The sequence below is a fragment of the Gopherus flavomarginatus genome, chromosome 1, assembly GCF_025201925.1.
Source record: "Gopherus flavomarginatus isolate rGopFla2 chromosome 1, rGopFla2.mat.asm, whole genome shotgun sequence".
NCBI lineage: Eukaryota > Metazoa > Chordata > Testudines > Testudinidae > Gopherus > Gopherus flavomarginatus.
In genome coordinates, this window is record NC_066617.1 from 357,420,405 (window position 1) to 357,446,231 (window position 25,827).

The 25,827-nt window shown below is 48.2% G+C and overlaps 1 protein-coding gene across 3 annotated transcripts in view; it reads left to right on the top strand.

Moving 5' to 3' along the window:
• Window positions 1–25,827, top strand: part of GAB2 (GRB2 associated binding protein 2) — a 186,642-nt gene that overhangs the window by 141,233 nt on the left and 19,582 nt on the right. For all 3 annotated transcript variants that reach the window (XM_050941159.1, XM_050941176.1, XM_050941168.1), the window contains exon 3: window positions 18,098–18,338. In XM_050941159.1, coding sequence (XP_050797116.1) covers window positions 18,098–18,338 — 241 coding nt within the window. The remainder of the gene's footprint in view (window positions 1–18,097; window positions 18,339–25,827) is intronic.

Sequence of the window (25,827 nt, forward strand, 5' to 3'; positions counted from 1 at the left end):
CCCATTGACTTCAATGGGAGTAGCACGTTTATCTAAAGGCAGAATTTAGCTCATTCTATAAAATGTATTCTATTGTCTGTGTATTAAATGTCCCTTCACGTACTATGGGAAAGGGTAAATGGGAGCTCCCCTACTGCCCATCTCTTGACCGCTCATTATTTTATACAATTACAGTAGATCTCTATTATCTCTGCTTTTTTCCTCTCCATTCCAAATTAAACAGATCTAGCCTTTAAAAAAAAATCCCTTCTCAACATATTGTTATTGTGCATAACAGAAATGATGATTCATGAAACGGAAAGTCATAAAAAATGTCATTTATGCAGAATAAATAAATCCTGCCTCATGCTAAATATTTCCCCACACTGTTATTTTCTCTCCTTGCAGGTCTTTATCCCACATGTGGGCTGTAAGATAAGACCACATGCAGGTTTGTCACTGCAAGGTTACTTGTAAGTGCTGGGCCGCAGACCGTGATATTCGTCTGTCTTTTCCTTGAGCCCTGAAGCACTCATTTTTTAAAAACGTGAACACATTGTTACCTTGGGCCCTGCAAGCATATCAAAAGGGGGAAGGTTCTGTAGACCAGATGTTAGGTCTACAAATATTGGCATTGTCCCTTTAAGGTTGATCATCACAATACTGAGAAGCTGCTATTTATATTTTTATTAAAATTAGCCTCAGTATTCAGGAGTATTTTAGTAAGCCAACTTCATCACATCCCTTTGCTAACACAGGGCTTGATTCTCCACTGCTGCAGTCAATGGGAATTTCTCTGTTGTCGTCAATGGGAGAATTAGCAAGAGCATGTGGGACCTTATGTCTCCACTGTTTTGCACCTTGTGAAGTCATTTACAGTTGCAGAATGTGAGTGTCAAACAATGGTTGTGGTTTTGTGATGTCCGGACAGATGTGACTGACCACACACAGTGTGAGGCAGTGGAGACTCAGGCCTATATATTTTTAAAGGGATCATTATGACCATCATTTTGACCATCTGCATTTGTACAGCACCTAACACAATGGTGTCCAGGTTCATGATCCCAAGTTGCAGTGGGGGAGGTTTAGGTTGGATATTAGGAAAAGCTTTTTCACTCAGAGAGTGGTGAAACACTGGAATGGGTTACCTAGGGAGGTGGTGGAATCTCCTTCCTTAGAGGTTTTTAAGGTCAGACTTGACAAAGCCCTGGCTGGGATGCTTTAGTTGCCAATTGGTCCTGCCTTGAGCAGGGGGTTGGACTAGATGACCTCCTGAGGTCCCTTCCAACCCTGATATTCTATGATTCTATGACTGGAACTCCGAGGTGCTACCACAACACAAAGAATAAAAATCAGCAGTGGTCTGACCTCCTGCATAGCACATACAGTGCAGTAATTCCTGTATTCAAGGGAATTAATCTACCATAGGAGAACAGAGAGAGCCCTGACCTGAACTTTTGGATCTGAATTTAATCCTGGATCTGGATTCAAGTCTTATGACTCTAGCCTTGAACCCATCTCTCCTGTTAGAGGACAGAACCAGGACCTCAGAAACACTCTGTCTGGTAACTGATTGGTAGCAATCAACACAGTAAGCCTTCTGTGCAGTCCTAAAGCAGCTAGTGGGCTCTGTGTTTTCATGTATTTTACATCTGAATACCAGGGAAGCCATTAGCATTTGGATTTTCTTCTCAGTCAGTTCCTGCTAGGGGGTGGAGCAGGGAATCTCATGTGAATTGCAACAAGGTTATGCAAGGCCGGTCAGGCGGGCATATTGCTGTGCCTTTTATGTTGCAGCCTCTCTCCCTTTCCCTCTTTGTCCTTCAAATAATTGATTTCTGTTAAAATAACTGAGATATTTAATGCTTTGAGGTCAGGATGATCTGACTTGGCTCTTTTCCCTTCTCTCTCTCTTCAGTGCTGTGATATTTTTTCCTCATTCCCATGCTCCTCTGAGGCTGTCACTGCTTTGGAAGGGTCTCAGGTTTCTGTATTCTTTTTACAAATCCAAGAGATTGCTGACACTTCTGCACCCAGAGATGTTATTTTATTTACATTGATCTCTCTCTCTCTCTCTACCCTCCTCTCAGCAAATGTTCACTTTGTAACACACAAACAAAACAGCAAAAGCCAAACTCACATGTAGCTTTGCTTATTTATTGAAGCAAAATCTTATGCTTGGGACAGGTGTTGAATTGACAGCCTGGGCAACAACCGTCCTTTATTTACCCAAAGAACTAACACTGGTAGTGCAAACTTCTCACTATCCTGTGAACGGGCTGATTGATGCACCATCTTTAGGGGTGAGAGGATATTTCAATCATTGGCCTCTCTGCTGAGTGCCAATGGCAGTGGAATGTGGACATCTCTCCACTGGGAACTGGACTGAGACCACCAGTTCTTTTTGCACTGGCCACCAGTTTGCATTCACTACTGAGGAAAGATGGTCTTATGCTTAAGGCGTCAGACTGCACCTTAGTAGCTGTAGATTCAGTCCTTGCCTCTGCCACAAAATTCCCATATGTACTTGGTCACGTCACTTAATCTCTCTTTGCTCAGTTCCCCATCTAGGAAATGGTGATACTTCCTTTGTCTGACTTGTCTATTCAGGCTGAAAGTTGTTTGTGGCAGTACAGCACCTAGAACAACAGAGCGCTGATCTCAGCTGCACTTCTGGGGACGACTATAATGCAAATAGTAGTAACCTGCCCTGAATATGAAGCAGTAACCTAGAGGTGAAAAGCTGTAGCCCATTATCAGTTTCCTGTGGCACCTAGCTTCCTTTAAATACATGAAATGGATAGTGGTTGATTCTATGGGCCAGATGTTCAGCTGGTATAAACTGCAATAGCGCCATCAAAGTCAATAGACCTGCACTAATTAGCCGCACTTATTTTCGCCAGCTGAGGCTCTGGCCCGTAGAATCATTGTCAGGTATAACACAGCTATATCGCAGTATGGTGAGCATCTTCAGCTCCTGTTGAAACTGGGCATCATGCCCGAGCATCAGTTGTCCATTGTGCTTCATATTTCAACAGAAGATTATTTGTGAGTTTTGAACTTCTGCTGTAGGTGAGCAGCCAATCCTAGCATTCAGAAACTATGTCTATGGGGATGGATGCTATAGAAAGCCCTAAAGCAGATGTGAGAATATCTTACTAGGAAATAGCATTCACTGTAACTTTGCAAATCTCTCCTCCTGAGCTTAATGCAGTGACTTCATCATATTCCTCTAGCGTTGCACTCGGGGGTTTTGAGTTCAAGTTTCGACACTGCAGTTGGGCTGGGTTTAAAATTACAAAGACCCAGTGACTTTCTAGGTCTTAATGGTCCCCGAAGAAAAGAGACAAGGGAGGAATTGTGGTGTTAACTTTAAAGGGCATTGAGTTCGATGAGAGAATGTGCAGAACGAAAGAAGAGAAGGCAACGATCAAAATCTGCAGCAAGAAGTGGGGAAGGAAAAAATGTTGAGATCATCTTTCCCATTAAGCTGTTAGATGGACATTTATAAGGTGACTTTACTTCTCCGCTCCAGACCTCTGTCAATTTTCTGAAGAGGAGAGATGGGTTTTTTTCCTCATTTCATATTAGATTTTCCAAATGTGATAGAGTCAGAGGGAGGAGGGAAGGTTTGGTAAATAAAAAGATCTCAGAAAGAGCACATTTATTTGGCAGAAGCAAAGTGACCTGAGAGAGACTGATGTCAGGCAGCTGGTGCACTGAGACCCTGACAGTTATGCTGACTAATATTGTCTCATTGTTTCCTATTACTCCCCCTGTCTGTAACCATGTCTTGTCTTATACTTAGGGTATGTCTACACTAGAAATGCTACAGCATTCTTCCATCGACCTAGTGGTGTCTACATTGGGGCTTAGATCAGCTTCATTACATTGTACAGGGTGTGACATTTTTCACAGCCTTGAGTAAAGTGGTTATGCTGACTTAACTTTGCACTGTAGGACACCCTTAGATTGGAAGCTGGCCCTGTTGAAGTCAAGAACAAAACTCCCATTGAGGGGCCAGGATTTCACTCTATGATTTGGCACTCTGCGTTCGGTGTCAATGGTGCGGGTGCTGCATCAGTGAATGGAAGACGAATCCTCTCCAGACAGGTGACAAAGGAGACACCTCCTGAGCCTCACCACTGTTTGGATTCACTCGTAGAAGGTGATATGTTACTATCCCCATTAAAAAAAAAAAATACATACTGTCAATTTCAGCAGGAAGAGGACCAGGCAAGAGGTGAGCCAAGAGCTGTGTCTCAGACTTTGCAAGCTCCCATTATAGGCAAGTGTCATATGATCATAGTAACATAGGACTGGAAGTGACCTTTATAGGTCATCTAGTCCAGTCCCCTGCACTGAGGCAGGGCCTGATCGGTGTGTCTAATCTATTCTTTAAAACCTTCAGTGATGGAGATTCTATAACCTCCCTAGGCAATTTGTTCCAGGGCTTAAATACCCTTATAGATAGGAAGTTTTTCATAACCTAACCTGTTCTAAATCAACCTTGCTGCAATTTTAAGCCAATTACTTCTTGTCCTGCCCTCAGTAGTTAAAGAGAACAATTTATCATCCCTCCTCTTTATTTCAGTCTTTTACATACTTGAAAACTGTTATCATGTCCCCCCTCACTCTTCTCTTCTCCAGACTAAACAAACCCAAGTTTTTAAATCTGTCCTCTCAGGTCTTGTTTTCTAGACTTTCAATAATTGTTGCTGCTTCTCTGGACTTTCTCCAGTTTGTCCACATCTTTCCTGAAGTGTGGAGCCCAGAACTGGACACAATACTCTAGATGAGGCCTTATCGGTGCTGAATAAAGTGGAAGAATTACTTCTTGTGTCTTGCTTACAACACTCCTGCTAATACATCTCAAAATAACTTTCACTTTTTTTCAACAGTATTACGTTGTTGACTCATATTTAGTTTGTGATTCACTATGCCTCCAGATCATTTTCTGCAAAACTCCTTACTCAGAAGTCATTTCCTAGTTTGTATTTGTGCAGTTGATTGTTCCTTCCGAAGTGGAGTATTTTGCATTTGTCCTTACTGAATTTCATACTATTTACTTCAGACCATTTCTCCAGTTTGTCAGGATCATTCTGAATTCTAATCCTGTCCTTCAAAGTGCTTGCAACCCCTCCCACCTTGGTATTATTGGCAAACTTTACAAGTGTGCTGTCTATGCCATTATCCAAATCCTTTACGAAGATATCGAATAGATCCGAACTTAGGACAGATCCCTGTGGGACCACACACGATATGCCCTTCCAGCTTAACTGAGAACCATTGATAACTACTCTCTGAGTATGGTTTTTCTCACCTTATAGTAGGTTCATCTAGGCTATATTTGCCTAGTTTGTGTATGAGAAAGTCATGTGAGACAGTAGCAAAAGCCATTCTAAGACTGAGATATATCACATCTACTGTTTCTCCGACCCCATCCATAGGCTTGTTACCCTGTCAAAGAAAGATATTAGGTTGGTTTGGCCTCATTTGTTATTGACAAATCCATGTTGACTGTTGCTTATCACATTATCTTGTAGTTGCTTACAAATTGATTGTTTGATTATTTGCTCCAGTATCTTTCTGGGTACTGAAGTTAAATTGACTCGTCAGTAGTTCCCTGGTTTATCCTTATTCCCCTTTTTATAGGTAGGTACTATATTTGTCTTTGGGATCTCTCCTGTCCTCCACAAATTCTCAAAGATAATTGCTAGTGGCTTAGAGATCTCTTCAGCCAGGTCCTTAAGTGTTCTAGGGTATATTTTGTTAGGCCCTGCCAACTTGGAGACATCTAGCTTGTCTAAATAATTCTTAACTTGTTCTTTCTTTATTTTAGCCTCAGATCCTGCCCTACTTGCACCCATGTGCCATTATGGAGGCACATGGGCACAAGCCAAAAGCATCAAGAGCTGATGACTTCATAGATCGATTTGATTGGTTGCTCGGCTAATCCACATCTAGACCATGAACCCTAATTTGTCTCTGAATTTAGCTTGCTTTAAAGGGCAATTCCTAGCCTCATCCACAAAACAGGGCTTGAAAGCAGAATCCGTATTTCCAAGGCATGTTGGATCTGATTCTCCACTCCCATTTCAGAGCCACGTGATTCCATTGGCTCCTCTGCAGTTACCCTTGCTTCACAGCAACATAAGTGAGAGGGGAAGCAGGCCTATGGTATCAGATGGGCGTAGCATCAGTTAACACAGTCCTGCAAATGCCATCTCACATCAGCAGTCCTTTCTCATGCAAACACGCCCATTGACTTCAATGGCACTACTCACAGGAGTGAAAAACATTCTCGGTATATGGAAACCCTTACTCTGTGTCCACGAGAAGCTCATAAATATAACTGACTGTGAAAAGGGATTACAACTCTTCCATAGAAGCACCTTTTCAAGTCAGTGAACATGGGAAATGTTTCAGAGCAGTATCTGGCTCTAAGCAGGGGAGAAATGTCATTATATCAGCTGCCATGGTCAAAAAACTACCTTCTGAGCAATACTTTCCAAAGGAGACTGAGTAATTATTTTACTCAGATAAGCACGGGAACATTGTGTAAAAATATGTGTACCCAGTAATAGTCAAGTGCTCTAAGCAAGGGAATTTAAAGCTGTCAACAAGGAGGGAAATACCAACTTTTTAGATTGAAAAACAGTCATAAAAAATTCCTGGCTCCCAGCCTAGTAAATGCTGTAGCGAGCCACAGTTTCAGATTCACATTTTTCCTTCTGGGATGGAGTCTCAGTTGTTTTTTCCTTACCATAACATAAGGCCTAACATGAACATCTTAACTATGAACTCTACAGGGCCATAGCCTCAGTTGGTGTCAGTCAACAACACTGATGATGGAGCTACGCCCATTTACACCAGCTGAGTATCGGGCTGTGTTTCCTTAAGGGATCACCAAAGTGTCTGTAGCATGAACTTGAGGAGCGGTTCACATGCAAAACAATGCTGCTACCATGGAGAGAAGCTCGTAGGCGTTCAGCTGTGCCCTGTGTTCCCCCTGCCTTGCCAGATTGTGAGAGTTTAACTCGCAAAACTGAAGGGCTGGAAAACCAGGAAATGTGAAGTTAAAATGACACTTCCCACACAACCTTAACTCTGACCCTTTGGGGATGGCATAAGGAACTGGGAGTATGACAGTACCTTAGCCCTCCCTAACTACTCCTGTCATTTGTCCTGCACCTGGCACAGTTCCAGTGTATCACACCTGTTCGCAGAGATTTCACTGTGCTCTGTAATTCGTTGATCCAAGTAGTACTTGAGACTGGTTGCACACAAAGGCACAGTCCTGGGAGCTGCCTGAGGGACTCCTTTTGGGAAGAATCAATGGGGAGCAGACTCACAGTTGGGTGGCACAAGGATTTTTTTCGTGGCCACCTGCCTCAGCATGTGTATTTAAGAACACTTTCAAATAGCTATAAACAGAAACACTGCTGCAACTGTGACTCTGGTATTACTAGGGCCTACCCCATAATACTGCAGGCAGGGGGCTAGAGTGGCAGCCCTGCACTGTCTCTCTGGAGAATGTAGGGCTAGCGAAGGTGGAAGCACTAGCGTTCTGGGGTTAGACCACTCAGTGATTAAAGACACCAGTGCCCCATCCACGCCAGCTCTGCCGTTATTGCTGGCCCTGCAGAAGCTGTGCTGGGGCTAGAACAATGGTAGAAAATAACACACTCCTTGTAGACAAGGTTCTGGAAACCGATGTTCTCTGCCCATCCTGAGGATGGGCACAGCACAGCAAACAGGGCTGATGCTAGCTGCCCTTGATGAACTAGCCCCTAGGGGCAAGGTAGGCTCTTTTCCCACACCTCTTGGGAGCAGCAACCCTGCCACAGAAGTCTCCGTTGAATGGCCTTGCCCACTCAAAACTGAGCCTGTGAGCTTATTTCCTACCATCTGTTTACTGGCTATAGCTTTTGGAGATGGTAGCGGGGGCTGACTTTGAACCTATGGTGGAGAAAGCCAGGACTCCATTGCCTATTACCAATCCCTCCCTCCCATTCTCCCCCTCACATTGCCAACCGTTCATGAGGTATGTTTCTTTTAGGCGAAAGGGAGTGATCTTCAATTCAGCAGGCTTGTACTTGCTAAAAACGAACCCTATAGCCGATATTGTTATTTATATTACAGCAGGGCCAAGAGATGCCAGCTGTGATCGGAGCCCCATTGTACTAGGGGTTGTACAAACAGTCCCTGTCCTGATGAGTGTACCGTCTACATGGACAAAGGGCGATAGAAAGGATGCATTATTATCCTTCCCTTACAGATGGGGAGCTGAGGCACAGAGAGGGGAATGACTTGCCCAGGGTGACTGTGGAGAGCCAGGATTGGAATCCAGAGCTCCTGAGTTGCAGCCTTGTAGCATAATCACAAGCTCAGCCTTCCTCTAACCAATTGCCATTTCCAGACAGTATAAAAATGCTAAGGCTTTGGCTTTTCTTTAAGCGCTGGAGCTGTGTTAGTGTGGATCAAAGATAATCCTCATGATGTCAGGTGAATCCTTTAACACTGCATGCTTTTTCTCTTCCCTCCCTGAAAGTACCCGTCGATGATGTTTGACCTAAAGCACACTTTCCTATCTAATAACAAAAATATATCTTGGCAGCCTCACAGTGCAGCAGCTGGGTTTCTTTTTCTGGCACTTGAAATACCCTCCCAGACCCACATAACAATACATCTCTCACCTGCTATTTATGGAGTTCATCTCACAAACCTAATGGAGTAAGCGAGTGCTGAATTCACTCCCATTAATGCGCTCGGTGTCCAGGTCAGCGCGGGAAGCATAATGGGAATTCACTTTGAAAATCAATGCGGATGTCGATGGAATGGTGTCCCTTGAGGGAGCGGCATGCTTTTACTGGAGCTTGCTGCTCATTCCCCTGCCACCTGCTTTTTGACTTTTTTTTTTTTAAATGTCTTCGCAATCGAGGAGACAGTTATGGAACCATTAGTCCTGCCTTAAATTGCTGTTTACTTTTTAGTGCGCTCATCAGCTTCCCTACATCTTCAGTAGATGCCAAACCACTTTGGTGGAATGGCCCCCAACAATCAAATCTACTCGCAACACTGTTGAATTCTAACATGTCTCATTCCCATGACTGTCGGGCAGCAGTAGCCATAGGTGAGATTTGGCATGAAGGAGGTAGAAATGATAAATGAGAAGAGGCAGCTTATGATGTGGCGTAAAATGGCTGCCTTAGCAACTAGACCTGTGCAACAATAATCAAAATACAACATGGCCTGATGATGTTGATACTTATGAAACTAGGATCCTTTTGTTTTTCATACAGCATCTCCACAGAGGCAGGCAGTTCGCTGGGGGCAGATGGGGATGTCTGACTTTTTATTTATAACAGCAAGACTTGATAAATGCAAAGTAATGCACATTGGAAAACATAATCTCAAGTACACATGTAAAATGATGGGGTCTAAATTAGCTGTTACCACTCAAGAAAGAGATCTTGGAGTCATTGTGGATAGTTCTCTGAAAACATCCACTCACTGTGCAGCGGCAGTCAAAAAAGCTAACAAAATGTTGGGAATCGTTAAGAAAGGGATAGATAATAAGACAGAAAATATCATATTGCCTCTACAGAAATCTGTGCTATGCCCACATCTTGAATACTGCGTGCAGATCTGGTTGCCTCATCTCAAAAAAGATATATTGGAACTGGAAAAGGTAGAGAAAAGGGCAACAAAAATGATTAGGGGTATGGAACAGCTTCAATATGAGGAGAGATTATTAATAAGACTGGGACTTTTCAGCTTGGAAAAGAGACAACTAAGAGAGGATATGATAGAGGTCTATAAAATCATAACTGATGTGGAGAAAGTAAATAAAAAAATGTTACTTACTCCTCATATCACAAGAACTAGGGGCCACCAAATTAAATTAATAGCCAGCAGTTTTAAAACAAAGAAAAGGACGTATTTCACCTGTGGAACTCCTTGCCAGAGGATGTTGTGAAGGCCAAGACTATAACAGGGTTAAAAAAAGAACTAGATAAGTTCCTGGAGGATAGGTTCATCAATGGCTATTAGCCAGGATGGGCAGGGATGCAAAACCATGCTCTGAAACAGGGGTCAGCAACCTATGGCACGCATGCCAAAGATGGCACGTGAGCCATTTTTTAATGGCACGCGACTGCCTGCTGGAACTCCATGTGGCATGAAAAATCCTGCCAACGCGGCAAGCCGTGGGGTCCGCGGTCCCGGGCCGGAGCGCCGGCAGAGCGCAGCAAGCCGCCGGCCCCTCCCCTGCCTTCCCCTGGAGCCCTGCCGCCGCACGTGCAGCCCTCTGGGGGTCCGGGCTGCGCGCTCCCGTGGGGCAGCGTTTGGGTCCATGGGGAGGGAGACGCTCCCCACTCATCCAGAGCCTGGCCGTTGCGTGCACAGCGCTCTGAGGGGCGGGGCTGGGCTGCGCACGTGGCAGCGGCAGGGCTCTGGATGAGCGGGGAGTCTCATGGTAAGGGAACAGGGGCCAGGGGTTGGCTAAGGGCTGGGGGCAGTCAAGGGACAAACAGCGGGGTGGGTGGGATCCCGGGGGGGTGGTTAGGGGTGAGAGTCTCTGGAGAGGGCAGTCAGGGAGCGGGGGGGGGGGGGTTGGATGGGGCATGGGAGTCCCAGGGTCTGTTAGGGGGTGGGGGGTGTGGATAGGGGTCAGGGCAGTCAGGGGACAGGGAGCAAGGAGGGTCGGGGGGGCAGTTAGGGTGGGGGGGTATCTGGAGGGGGTGGTCAGAAGACAAGGAGATGAGGGGGTTGTATGAGTCGGGAGTACTGGGGGGGCTGTCAGGAGGCAGGGGTGTGGAGAGGGGTTGGGGCAGGCAGAGAGCGGGGGGGGTTGGATGGGTCCAGAGTTCGGGGGGGGTCCTGTCAGGGGGCAGGGAGCGGTTGGATGGGACGTGAGAGTCTAGGGGGTTCTTTCTGGGTGCGGGGGTGTGGGTAAGGGTTGGGGCAGTCAGGGGACAGGTAGGGGGTAGGATCCTAGGGGGGCCGTCAGGGGACAAGGGGTAGGGAGGCTTAGATAGGGGGTGGGGTCCCAGGAGGGGCTAGTTGGGACAAGGAGCAGGGGGGGTTGGGGGTTCTGGGGGGGCAGTCACCCAGCCCTCTGCCCTGAGCCCTGATCACCCCCACACACACACCCCCAGTCCTCTGCCCTGAGCCCTGCACCCCCACACACCCCCAGGTCCCTGCCCTGAGCCCTGTACCACCCAACTCTCTGTTGACTCCTTCACCCCCCACCCATGACCCCAGCCCTGACTCTGGCACCCCCACACATACTCAGCCCCCCTACCCTGACACCTGTACCCCCCACATCCCCAGCCCCCCCACATCCCATGCACCCCGCACATCCCCACCCCCACCCTGAGCACCAAACGGGAGTTCCTGCACCCCTACTCACATTCCCACCTGCACCCCTCACACCAAATGGGAGCTGCCCAGGTAAGTGCCCCCACACCCAAACTTCCTGCCCCAACCCTGAGCCACCTCTCTCATTTTAGCTCCTGGCCAGACCCTTCACCCCTAGCCCTGTGCTCGGTCCACTCCCACCCTCAGCTCAGTGCAGAGAGAGGAAGAGAATGGGCCAGAACCAGGGAGAAGGTAGGTACCCACTGTATGTGGGCAGGGCCGGGACCCCAGACCGGCAGCGGGCTGAGCGGGTCCGGCAGCCGGGATCCCGCCTGGCAGGAGCCAGTGGATGGAACCCCTGAGCGGCGGTGAGCTGAGACGCTCAGCCCACTGCTGGTCTGGGGTCCCAGCTGCTGGCCCTGCACAGCCCATTGCCGGTCTGGGGTTCTGGCTGCCAGACCCTTCCCAGTTGGGGTCCCGGCCGCAGGCCCCACTCAGCCCACTGCTGGCCTAGGTGAACAGAACCCCAGACCAGCAGTGAGCTGAGCGGGCTGGTGGCGTAAGATCAACATTTTAATTTAATTTTAAATGAAGCTTCTTAAACATTTTGAAAACCTTGTTTATTTTACAATACAACACTAGCTTAGTTATATAATATATAGACTTGTAGAGAGAGACTTTCTAAAAATCATTAAAATGTATTACCGGCACGCAAAACCTTAAATTAGAGTGAATAAATGAAGACTCGGCACACCACTTCTGAAAAGTTGCCGACCCCTGCTCTGAAGTGTTCCTAGCCCCTGTTTACCAGAAGCTAAGAATAAGTGTCAGGTAATCACTTGTCTACTCTCCTGAAATCACTTGATGATTTCCTGTTCTGTTCGTTCCCTCTGAAGCACCTGGCATTGGCCACTGTCGGAAGTCAGGATACTGGGCTGAATGGACCATTGCTGTGACCCAGTATGGCCGTTCTGATGACTTGTCTGTATGTGTAGAAAATAGGATACAATTTGATTTTATCCTTCTCCCTCTCCTTTACTATGCTGCCTGTCTTCAGCATCATTGCCATGCAGCCCATTTATGTCAGCTAGGCTGGTGCAAAGGGGCTGTGGGGCAGACATAAATTCCCCCCGAGGAATACCTCCGGGCAGGGGCACCCTGTATTGCAACAGCCCCAGTTGCAGGGACAGGCCAGAGAGGGGAGAGGATGAATCTGGGATGTAGTCAGAGTAGATCTGTGCTCTGCCCATTCTGTGCCCCTGCAAAGCCCCGTACAGGCCATTGAAGCAAGGCATGCAACTCAGTGAAGTCATCTAGGATGCCCTAGCCAGAGGCCACCCCCATCTCAGCAGGCACTGAATAGGGGGAGGCAAAAACTGCATTTCCTCTGTGCTGGTGCCAGTGCTGATGCCAGTGCTGATGCAGCCAGCAACCAAGCTCACAGATTCTAGGGGCTTCGGGGCAGGGACTGTATCTCCAGAGTCTACAATACAGTGGGGTACCAGTTCTGACTGGGGTCTTTGGCTACTATAGCAACATAAATATTTAATAATAATGATAAGCGTCCAAGGACACTGAGGCAACTGTCTACTCCCCTGAAAACACCAAGGGATTTTTAATGCTCATGCAAAGAAAACAAGAGTTAGGTTTTTTAAGTTCTCCTCTAACCCCATTAATGTCAATGTTAAATATTGATCATTTTTGTGTTTAGCACAAACCACACAATAAAGTTGAGCCACGCTCCCGGACTTTTACTAATGTGCTTTTTCTGTCTCAATAGAAGTTCACAGTATGATGGGGGAAATACATCAGAAGTGAAAGATCAGCAGACAGATCAATTTGGTACCTTGACATGATTTAGAAGACTGAAAAATCACCTCAGGAGGGGCCATTCTTTTTCTGAGTCACTTTTCTTCTCTCTATTGGTTGTGTCACAAGGACAAAGAGCCAGATTCTGGGGTTGGGGTGTGGGGAGAGGAGGGCTCAGGATGGGGGTGCAGGCTGGGGATGATGGGTTTGGGGTGCAGGAGTGGGCCCAGGGCTGGGGATTGGGGTTCAGGAGTAGGCTCAGGTCTGGGGCAGGGGGTTGGGGTACTGGAGGGGATGAGGGCTCCAGCTGGGGGTGTGGGCTCTAGGGTGGGGATAATGGGTTCAGAGTGTGGGAGGGGGCTCTGGGCTGGGACAGGGGGTAGGTGTGTGGGGGGAGGAGGGCTCACGCTGGGGATGCAGGCCAGGGATGAGGGGTTTAGGGTACAAGAGTGGGCTCAGGGCTGGGGCTGGGGATTGGGGTGCAGGAGTGGGCTTAGGGCTGGGGCTGGGGGTTGGGGTACTGAAGGGGATGAGGGCTCCAGCTAGGGGTGTGGGCTCTGGGGTGGGTCTGGGGATGAAGGATTTGGGGCACCGGAGGGGGCTCAGGGCGGGGGATTGGGGTGCAGGAGAGGTGCAGGCTCTGGGAGGGAGTTTGGGTGTGGGAGGGGGCTCAGGGCTGGGGCTGTGCCTTGGAGTGCAGGAGGGGTGCAGGGTGCAGGCTCCAGGCAGCACTTACCTCAGGTGGCTCCCGGAAGCAGCAACATGTGCCTATGGCCCTTAGGTGGAGGTTTGGCCACGGAGGCTCTGTCTGCTGCCCTTGCCCACATGCACTCCCCCACAGCTCCCATTGCCTGCGTTTCCTGGCCAATGGGAGCTGCAGAGCTGATGCTCAGGCTGGAGGCAGCACATGGAGCCCCCCTGGCCACCCCTCCACCTAGGAACTGGACAGGCTGGCCACTTCCCGGGAGCCATGCAGAGCCAGGACAGGTAAGGAGCCTGCCTTAGCCAAGCTGCCCCGCTGACTGGACTATTAGCGGCCTGATCAGCGGCTCTGGCCTGAGCCTCCAGGGTCCCTTTTCGGTTGAAAACTGGACGCCTGGCAACCCTAGCTGCACAAAATAGGCGTATCAGGGCACCAGAGTCTGAACTTCTGCCTTCTTACATGGTTGCAAAAGGCCATCTTTTTAACTCCCATGGGGAATTAGATGCCTAGACACTTTTGAAAATCCCACTAGGCACCTATTTCCATCATTAGGTACCTAAATATCTTTAAAGATCTGGCCCAAAGCACCTAACACACCTTTGGGTGCTCTGTAAATAATAATTATTATAATACTGTTATGCATAGGCACCGACTTGCCCTCTGCCCAGTGGGTGCTCAACCCACCCTCCTGCTCCTCGCCCCGCCCATGTCCCCCCTCTTTCCGCCCCTGCACTGCCCTCATCCCAACCCCATTTCACCCTTTCCCCAAAGTCCCCACCCCCTTCCCCCCCCATTCCACCCCCTTCCCCCAAGTCCCTGCCCCTTCTCCGCCTCCTCCCCTGAGCGCGCCGCATCCCCGCTCCTCCTCCTCCCTCTGGGAAAGTCCTAAATGCCTCCAAACAGCTGTTAGGCAGTTGGGGGGGGAGTGCTGGGTGGGAGGGAGAGGAGTGGGGATGCGGCGCACTTGGGAGGCTGGGCGGGGGAAGCTTGGCTGCTGGTGGGTGCTGATCACCCCCTAAGTTTTCCCTGGGAGTGCTCCAGCCCTGGAGCACCCATGGAGTTGGCGCCTATGCTGTTGTGAGCTAGGTGAAACCTTGTTGAGGATTGAGTTAAAACCTTGTTGAGATGAATGGACGTGAATGCACTCTTCAGTTAACATAACTGTACAGATAAATTAATCACAATCCCCCACCTAAGACAAAAGGGTTATGTGACCCTGCCCGAGAGTTTTAGATTGTGTGGGCAGAAGAATTTTTGCTGGGTATTGTAAATTCAAGCAGAGGCCTGTAAGTACGGTACAGCTCTGGAAGAAGCTGGAAGAGAGAGCTTTTGGGTCTGATGCTGTCTACAGAGGTTTAGGGCTGTAAGCAACAAAGCTATCCCCTGGTTTGGGTTCCTCCTGTGTTTGGAGAAGCAGCACTTTGTACATTCCTTGTAAATAAACAAGATTGCATCAAAGAAATATCAGCCTCTATCATCTGTTTCTCGTCCCAACTGGAACACTCACAGGCTTTGATTAGCCACTTGGGTCAAAATGGGGTAACACTACCAACCAGTGGGCTCCATTTCTTGACTTCACTGGGAGTTTTCCCTGGGCAAAAATTACTGTTTGCAGTTTGCAGTCTGTTTCCTCTGTGTATTTATCTGTCGGGCACATAGTCTGGCAGGCAGCTTGTTTGGTTCAGAAGTGGTGCTGTGTGTGAACTAAGGCTGTGATCCTAATCCAGATCTTAGTGCACAGGTGTCCACTTCACAAACCCACCATCACAACTCTCACTTATCTGCCCCACTGGGCAGAAAGGTTAAGGATTGAATGGACATGGAGACTGAGCTGTCTATCTCTCCTTTCATAAGGTACAAATTTGTAACAGTGGAACAACTGACCTTGGGCTGGGGTAGATTCTCCATCACTTAACTTTTTCAAATCAAGACTGGAGTATCTTTGTAAAAGAGCTGCTGCAGCTCAAACAAGAAGTTATAGTCTCAGTGTGGAGATCAGTGGGTGACGTTCTTTGGCCTGTGTGCTGCAGAAAGACAGACCGGCTGATCATAATCAATATCTATTAATCCCTATGGATGGTCCTGACAGATCACAGTAGAGGCAAATGAGCAGTTTGCACCGTTGTCAACTGTGCTGTGCCAGCTCCATGGAGAGAGAATTTAATTCCCCAGGACTGTCAATCAGGCACTTTCCTCATCAACACTACATTAGTTAAAATCACAGCTATAAAAACGGTGACTTCAGTACCATATGACTAGAGTTTTATATGCACTGTGATTATGTGCCTCACCTGGGAGCCCTGGAAACCACTTTAACTAAACTGGCTCTGCTTTTCCAATATATATTATCCCTTATTTTTATGGGGCTTACAGCCTGGTTGTAAAAATTCATGCCTTGTTCAAGCTCTTGGAGCACATTTATCGGAGAGCTGAGACGGCAGCAGGATTGCTCTTGATCTCTATAGGGGCACTGGGTGGAAATAGAGTTAGTATTTAAAACGTATTTTCTCTTTAAACAACAATGCAGAGGCAGTGTTGGGTAGCGGCTAGAGAAGGGGACTTTGAGTTAGGCCTTGCATCTCTTCCCACTTCACCTGGTGTAAATCAAAATCAATGGAGTTACACCATAAAACCCGTAGGAGAGGAGAATCAGGACTCTGGAATGCCTTCCTGCCCTGCCACTGACTCAGTGTGTGACCTTGGACAAGACACATCACTGCTCTGTGCCTCAGTTTACCCTGTTGTAATTAGGATGTAATAATGATCCCAGACAGGTGTGTGGTGAAGTGTATTGAGCACCTGTCACTAATGCCTCTGGGGAGTTCTTTGGATGAGAAACGCAACTCATTATTTAAAACCTCCCATTTATAAACAGATGTTCCAGTGAGTTCATGATGATGCTAGGGCCTGATTCCCAGCAGATTTGTGCCTTGTGTAGTCATTTATCCCTGTGCAAAGTGAGCACAAAAAAGGGTGTAAAATGCTGCCACTGTATGCTGGTAATGTTGTGGACTCACTGTGCACAAGTGTGAATGGCTACCCAAGGCAGGGAAGAATCAGGCTCCCTCGCCTCAGGGTGTCCCAGCAAGGCAAATGCAGCCAGCCACTTCCTTTTTGTATTCCCTCCTCGGGGTCAGTTGGGGCTAAGCTTGAAGGCAAGAACTTGGGAACTAAAGAACTTATTGTTTAGGGAGACCTTTGGGAGCCCTTCAGTGGGAGCCTGATTTAGTTCTTTCCTAAGCAGAGACCCTGAATTTGATTCTCCTCTCATGCTGGTTTGTTGACTTCAGGGAACAGTCTCCTGATTTTCACTGGAATAAATAAGAGGATAAACAGGATTCTATTCCTGTCAAGTGCTGAGAAACCTCCTTCATCACCGCACATGACCAGGCCCTCGGTCCATTTACTCCATGACCCCTTAATTCCTCCTGTTTCTCCATATTCCCCTACAGAGAAGGTGGCATTTGATGCTGCCAGCTTATCGTTGCACCACTGGACCAAGTTTCCAGTTCCTGGATGTATTTGTATGTGTACATCACCTCGGTGGCTTGGTCGGCAGATACTCACTAACTTAACGCCAGCACCAATAACTGTCTCTGTTTCCCTATACTGAGGAACATGATGGGTTCCTGCATGACTATGTCACTAATAACCATAAGCAAAACCATCTCCCTCTCTCTGAATGCCTGGGCATTTTCCTAAAGAATCTAAAGTTCAAATTATTAAGGACAAGGTTGGCATGAATCATTAGTGCTTGTGAAAGGCACCACCAGATGGGCAACCTGGAGAATTAAATCTCATCTTTATCCACAACCTGGATGGTGGGAACACAAGTTTGCCCACGCTGCCCCGCCAATGTGTTTCAGTCATGATCTGGAGGTGAGAATACAGTTTAGACTCCCGTGGCCCATTCAGTGGTTGGATTGCCTGCAAAGCTGCCGTTGGATTGGTGTCTTTTGCACGGTGTTATTTTTAAGTGCTTCACAGCTGAGATCTCTCAACAGGTATAACTTTGATGACTGAAAGTAAGTGCCTAATTGAATGGCAGGGGGGCAGTGGCCTGGGGGTAGAACACCTTCCTGTTCTATTCCCACCTCTATCCTTCGCCCAGTGAATGCTTTTGGGTAGGCGACTGTATGTCTTGCTTTCCTCCTCCGCCTTTGTATGGTGCTTGTAGATCTATGGCTAGAAAGGGCTAGCTGTTCGCTTGCTAATAATCCTCATTGTATTTTTCTCACATAGACACTCTGAGGAACATTCCCTTGGTGAGCCATGGTCCACGCTCCTCCCCAGCAGAGCTAAACAGCTCCAACCACCACCTGCTCAGAGAACGCAAGTCATCAGCTCCTGCCCACTCCAGCCAACCTACCTTGTTCACTTTTGATTCACCTGCCAACCACGTCCAGACTACCTTGTCTGCCAGCGCCCCACAGGACTATCTCTTCCTGCACCAGTGTATGAGCCGAAAATCAGAAAATACAAGGTACAGTAGGAGGTCTGTGGGCAAACATGGGAGAAATCCCATAACATCAGCAATGATATTCCACCCTCAAAGCTATATCCAGAGGGAGCGCTGGTGGTTTGCTACAGCATAGGCATTCGGGGGCGGGGCATTGGCTACCTGATCTTGGGCAAGTCACTTAATCTGACGTATCTATCACTGACATCAATGAGAATTGTGCCTTGATCAAAGGCATGATGTCAGCCTTAGCGCATCAGTAGATCTAGGCAGCTGAAGAGAGGGTAATGATGGCTCTAAACTATCTTCATGTTCCCCTGATCCCCACAGCTGCTGTGGGGTGGAGTGGCCCATGGCATAATTTAGAGCAGCCTTGGGGGTCATCTACATAACACCCAGCTGTAAAGGCTTCCAGGGGGCTGTTCCAATGATAGGGATTGCCAGCATGCAGCTGAACTGTGGCCAAGCCCCCTGTGCTGGCATGGCTGAGAGTGACTATGCCAGCCAAAGAAATCCTAAACTGCCCAGCTTTCTAGCCCCTCCACAGTGCAAGAATCTGACCCATCGTTTCCAGTTTTAACCTTTAAGCAAAGCTTTCTGGACAAAATAACCATTTTTCCTTTTCAAGGGATGGGTGGATTTGCCTGCTGTTTGACACCCTTCTGACGTTTCATATGGTGATGGTGCAAACCTGCTGTAACCCAGGCCTTGGTTTGCATCACAGCTGTCAGCCGCGTTCAGTGCAGTATTTATGGGAGAATGGCAGCCATCCCACCTCCCAGCCGGAAGGGCTGCCTTAAACAGTGGAGAGCCGGTTTGCAGAGTATAAGCAGTGAGGCGGGACCACTGAGAGAATGAGAGGAGAGTAAAGGTCACAGCAAACTGGATTACTGGGATCGGGGGCTTCTCCTGACTCCCTACAGAATTGCCCTGCTGCATCTCTCTTTCACTAACAATAAAAATGTTTTGCTTCAGATGGAATTAACGAAACATTATAAATAACCCTCCTCATGATCCAGCTCTTAGATGCCTCTTGGAGACTAAAGACCATTCTGCACACATCCTCTGCAAGCCTAGTGACAGAGGAATCTGAGACAAAGAGGAGAGATAACAAGGGCTAGACATCCTTGGAGTAGGAATAAGACCGTCCCTTACACCAGTGACCTGGTCTAGCGCTGTGCTAATAATGGATTTTTCGGTTCACTGATAAGTCTGAAAAATTGGAGAGGGGGGTGGGGGAAAATAGTTTCAGGCTGAAGTGGATACAATTATTTTTTAAATGTTGACCGAATCGAAAAGTAAAACAAAACTTTGTTTTGAGTTGAACAACCTGTTTTGTTTTGAACGTGAGCCTTTTAAATTGGGTCTGAATTGTTTTTAAAAGTAGAATTATAGGAAATTTCTAAACAAAAAGTTGCTTCCAACTGAAAATATTGAAACATTTCATTTTGAAAAGGTAGAAATGAAACATGTCCAGATTTTAAGAATTTTTGTGTTTCATTTTCAGCACATGAATTCACAAAACATTTCGTGTCACCAAATCAACATTTTTCGCTAGAAAAAGTTACACTCAAAAAATGTTGTCCCGCTCTAACCTGGACTCTATAGAAATATTTTGAATGCCCAGAGAAGCATCTGAAGGTACATTTAGCAAGGAGAAAAATATTAAGGGCTGTCAACTGTCATGATCATGGTATCAGCTGATCTCCAGTAGGGGTCTGGAAGAAAATTCCTTCCCTGACGCATGGTTACAGCCCAGAGCAAGGTGTCAGGGCTCCTTGGTACTGTTCCCATGTAACCTCTCTGGGTCTTACCCAGCTGTAAAATAGGGAAAATAATAGCGAGGTGACAGCGGCAGTAGGGGGAACTGACTAATTAACCTTTGCAAAGTACTTTCAGATCCTCAGATGAAAGGCAAAGCAAAGCTATTAGTCTGGGGCATCTGATGTAAGTCACTGTCAGAGTCAAAATACTCGGCCGGGACCCAGGAACCAAATTCCCAGGGCTGAGCATCCACGTAGTGTAATTCAGCATTGTCTTGTGATGCGCAGTCTTTGTCAAATGAGTCTATTTCTTAGCGCCATCTTCTGATGGTTTCTATGAACAGCAGCACCTTTATCACCACACATTGTGGGAGATGTGCCCGGACCTTAAAATAGAAACAAAACTATCTTCTCACTGGCTCTTGCCCACCCAGTGTACAAAAGTTACGCACCTCAGAAACAAGTTGTAGCTCCCCTGTGTAATTTACTGCAGGCAAAATCTTCTCTGGAACACTATTATCAGTGGCACAACAAGCCACACAGGACCCTGGTTCCAGAAGAGGCTAGGGGCCCATTTCCCAATTTTGAAATCTAAAATTTTCTTTGTCCCCAAACTACCTACCAGTCCCGACATCCCCCATTTCCCCTACAATACCCACAACTCACTGCACTGCCCCCAACATACCCCACTCACCCCTAAACCCTCACCCTGCAGCCCCCCAACACTCCCCACTCACCCCATAGCCCACCAACTCCCCCCCAGCCCCTCACCCACCACCCCCAGGATCTTCTGGGTCACACCAGCACCTCTGATCCCCCAGCTCAGTGCTCTGCTCCCGACCAGGGGTGTGTGCAGGAATTTAAACCTGGTTGCTTTTGGAGGGGCACCTGCTGTCAGCTCCTGCCACAGCCCCAGGTTTGGAGGAGCTCTCTCTCCCCACCATGGCCCTGGGACTAGAGGGGTTGTCAGTTCCTGCCACAACCCCAGGGCCAAGGAGCTCACTCTCCCCGCTGCGGTCCCAGGGCTGGATGAGTTCTGTGCTCCCATCGATTACTGGGGGGCGTGCCCCTGCTTGCCCTCCCTTGTGCACTCCCCTGCTTCTGGCGTGGGCTAGGCCAGCTCCACCCAATCCCAGCCATCCATCCTTTACGCAAATGCCCATTGTCTGCCCTGCTCTCACATGGCACAAGCCAAATTGGAGTGATGAGTGGTGCTGCGACTCCATGTGCCAAGTTGCAAGGCCACTCGCTCAGATTTGGCCAGGCCACAGCTAGACCAAACCTGAGCACCCACGCACCCAATCATAGTGCCACTCAGATTCAGCCTGGTCTCCCCTCTCTCTGATGGAGGGATGGCAGGGCAAAATCTGAATGAGCAGCATTATGATGCTGTGCACCAGTTGAAGTGCTGGAGTGTCGCTCTGTCTGGTTAGGGCCTCATAATCTCATTGGCCCTGGTGCAACTGTACCACTTGAACCATAGTACTTAATGCCACTGAATATTATTTCCTCCTAATGTCTCTGTTATTGATGCAACACAAGGCTGTATGATGTGTATCAATAACAGGAAAATAATAGATATAATCACAGGCAGCCAGAAACTGTTAAAAGAAGGTTAAGGTTGCAAAGTCAAGCACAGAAAAGTTAGGAAATGCCAGGATTACATAAGAACGGTCCATCTAGTCCAGGATCCTGTCTTCTGACAGTGGCCAGTACCAGATGCTTCAGGAGGAATGAACAGAACAGGGCAATTATTGAGTCATAGGCACCGACTTCCCCTCTGCCTGGTGAGTGCTTGACGCCCCCTGCCCCTGGCCTTGCCCCTGCCCTGCCTCTTCCCACCCCTGCACCGCCCTTGCCCCACCTCCATTCCACTCCTTCCCCAAAGTCACCACCCCACCCCGCCTTTTCCCACCCCAGGCCCACCCACTTCCTGCCCCATTCCATCCCCTTCCCCCAAGTCCCCACCCCACCCTGCCTCTTCTCCACCTCCTCCCCTGAGCGCGCCGCATCCCTGCTCCTCCTCCTCCCTTCTGGAAAGTCCTAAGTGCCGCCAAACAGCTGTTAGTGAGGGGGCAAGAAGCGCTGGGAGGGAGGAGGTGGAGTGGGGACATGGCGTGCTCAGGAGCGGGAGGAGCTGAGCCGAGCTTTGCTGCCAGTGGGTGCTGAGCACCCACTAATTTTTTCCTGTGGGTTCTCCAGCCCTGGAGCACCCACAGAGTCAGCACCTATGTATTGAGTTTCCTTCCTCTGGCTTCCACTCTCAGCTTCTGGCGGTTGGAGGCTTTGGACACCCAGAGCGTGGAGTTGCATCCCTGATAATCTTGGCTAATAGCTATTGTTGGACCTATCCTCCATGAACTTATCTAATTCTTTTTTGAACCCAGTTATATTTTTGGTGTTCACAACATCCCCTGGCAAGGACTTCCACAGGTTGACTGTGTTGTGTGACGTAATACTTACTTTTGTTTGTTTTAAACCTGCTGCCTATTAATTTCATTGGGTGACCCCTGGTTCTTGGGTTATGTGAAGGGGTAACTAAATTAAGGGTGCCCACACAGGCAAGTGCTGAAAGCACAGGAGAGTCCAGCTCTCAGTTCAGCAAAGTTATAAGCAACTGCGAATAGAGTTTTATAGTGGAAAGCTTTGGACGATCTTACATACAGGTGACAGGTTTCAGAGGGGTAACTGTGTTAGTCTGAATCAGTAAAAACAATGAGGAGTCCTTGAGACTAACAAATTTATTTGGGCATACAACAACTACACACCACACAACAGAAACACTAACCCATGAACCAACCCCTGCAATAAACCCCGTTGCCAGCTCTGTCCGCATATCCATTCAAGGGACACCATCATAGGACCCAACCACATCAGCCACACCATCAAGGGCTTGTTCACCTGCACATCTACCAATGTGATATATGCCATCATGTGCCAGCAATGCCCCTCTGCCACGTACATTGGCCAAACAGGACAGTCTCTACGCAAAAGAATAAATGGACACAAACCTGACATCAGGAATCATAACATTCAAAAACCAGTAGGACAGCACTTCAATTTCCCTGGGCACTCATTAACAGACTTAGGGTATGTCTACACTACGGAATTGTTCCGATTTTACAGAAACCGGTTTTGTAAAACAGATTGTATAAAGTCGAGTGCATGAGGCCACACTAAGCACATTAATTCTGCGGTGTGCGTCCATGTACAGAGGCTAGCGTCGATTTCTGGAGCGTTGCACTGTGGGTAGCTATCCCATAGCTATCCCATAGTTCCCGCAATCTCCCCCACCCACTGGAATTCTGGGTTGATATCCCAGTGCCTGATGGGGCAAAAAACATTGTTGCTGGTGGTTCTGGGTACAGCCTCACCCCTCCTTCCGTGAAAGCAGCGGCAGACAAACGTTTTGCGTCTTTTATCCTGGGTGAACTGTGCAGATGCCATAGCACAGCAAGCATGGACCCTGCTCAGCTCAAGACAACAATCATGGACGTTGTAAACACCTTGCACATTCTCGTGTAGTCTGTGCTGAACCAGGACCTGCAAAACCAGGCAAGGAGGAGGCAGCTACGACAGAGCGGCGACGTGAGTGATGAGGACATGGACACAGAATTCTCTCAAACCGCGAGCCCCAGCATATTGGAGATCATGCTGGTAATGGGGCAAGTTCTAGCCATTGAACGCTGATTTTGGGCCCAGGAAACAAGCACAGACTGGTGGGACCTCATAGTGTTGCAGATGTGGGACAATTCCCAGTAACTGCGAAACTTTCGCATGCGTAAGGTCATTTTCATGGAGCTTTGTGACTTTGGAGTGGGCAAATCTACTGTGGGGGCTGCTGTGATGCAAGTAGCCAAAGCAATCACTAAGCTGCTGCTACGAAAGGTTGTGACTCTGGGAAATGTGCAGGTCATAGTGGATGGCTTTGCTGCAATGGGATTGCCTAACTGTGGTGGGGCAATAGATGGAACCCATATCCCTCTCTTGGCACTGGAGCACCAGGGCACCCAGTACATAAACTGCAAGGGGTACTTTTCAATGGTGCTGCAAGCACTGGTGGATCACAAGGGACGTTTCACCGACATCCACTTGGGATGGCCGGGAAGGGTTCATGACGCTCGCTTCTTCAGGAACACTACTCTGTTTAAACGGCTGCAGCAAGGGAATTACTTCCCAGACCAGAAAATAACAGTTGGGGATGTTGAAATGCCTGTAGTTCTCTTGAGGGACCCAACCTACCCCTTGATGCCATGGCTCATGAAGCCATACACAGGAAGCCTGGACAGTGGTCAGGAGCTGTTCAACTACAGGCTGAGCAAGTGCAGAATGGTGGTAGAATGTGCATTTGGCCGTTTAAAGGCACGCTGGTGCACATTATTGACTCGCTCAGACCTCAGCCAAACCAATATCCTCTTTGTTATTGCTGCTTGCTGTGTGCTCCACAATCTCTGTGAGAGTAAGGGGGAGACCTTTATGGCGGGGTGGGAGGCTGAGGCAAATCACCTGGCTGCTGATTACGCGCAGCCAGACACCAGGGCGATTAGAAGAGCACACCAGGAAGCAGTGAACATCAGAGAAGCTTTAAAAACCAGTTTCATCACTGGCTAGGGTACGGTGTGACTGTTGTGTTTGTTTCTCCTTGATGAAAACCCGCCCCTTTGATTGATTCATTCTCTGTAAGCAACCCACCCTCCCCCTTCGATCACAGCTTGCTTTCTAAGGAAATAAAGTCACTCTCATTTAAAAATCATGTATTCTTTATTAATTAACTATAAAAAGAGGGAGAGAACTGACAAGGTAGCCCGGGTGTGGTTTGGGAGGAGGATAGGAGGGAAGGAAAAGGCCACTAAAAAAATTTCAAAATAATAACAGCCTTTTGGTTGGGCTGTCCACTGGGGTTGAGTGGGCAGGTGCACGGAGCCTCCCCCCATGCATTCTTACTCGTCTGGGTGAGGAGGCTATGGAACTTGGGGAAGAGGGAGGGGGTTATACAGGGGCTGCAGCGGCACTATGTGATCCTGCTGCCGTTCCTGAAGCTCCACCAGACACTGGAGCATGTCAGTTTGATCACGCAGCAACCCCAGCGTTGCGTCCTGCCACTGCTGATCTTCCTGCTGCCACCTCTCATCTCAAGCATCTCTCCTCTCCTCACGTTCATCCCTCCTGTCCTCACAGTCACTAGCATCTTTCCTGTACTTTGATACCATGTCCATCCACTCATTCAGATGAGCTCTTTTATTGCGGGTCACTTCCATGATTTCCAAGAACATTTCGTCTCGCGTCTTCTTTTTCCGCCGCCTTATCTGAGAGAGCCTTCGGGACAGAGGAGGGAGGCTTGAAAAATTTGCAGCTGGAGGAGGGAGGGAAAAAAGGGAGAGAAGTATTTAAAAAGATACATTTTACAGAACAATGGTTATACTCTTTCACGGTGAACAACACTATTCACCTTACATAGCACATGTGATTTCAGTACAAGGTCTCATTTTGCATCTTAATATTGAGTGCCTGCGGCTTTGGTGTTAGAGATCACAGACACTGGTCCGGGCAGCAGAATTCGGCCTGCCTGTGGCCATGGTAAGCCATTGTTTTTCGGGTTCTTCAGCCTTCACATATCCAGCGCCCTCCTTTCCCAAATAGCAAGCAAAGCCCGTTGAGTGCTGCTTCTTTCCTGTTAACATGCAGCAGCAGAAATCACGCCCCCCCCATCCAATTCTCTGGAATGATCGCTTCCCCCCCGCCCACCGCGT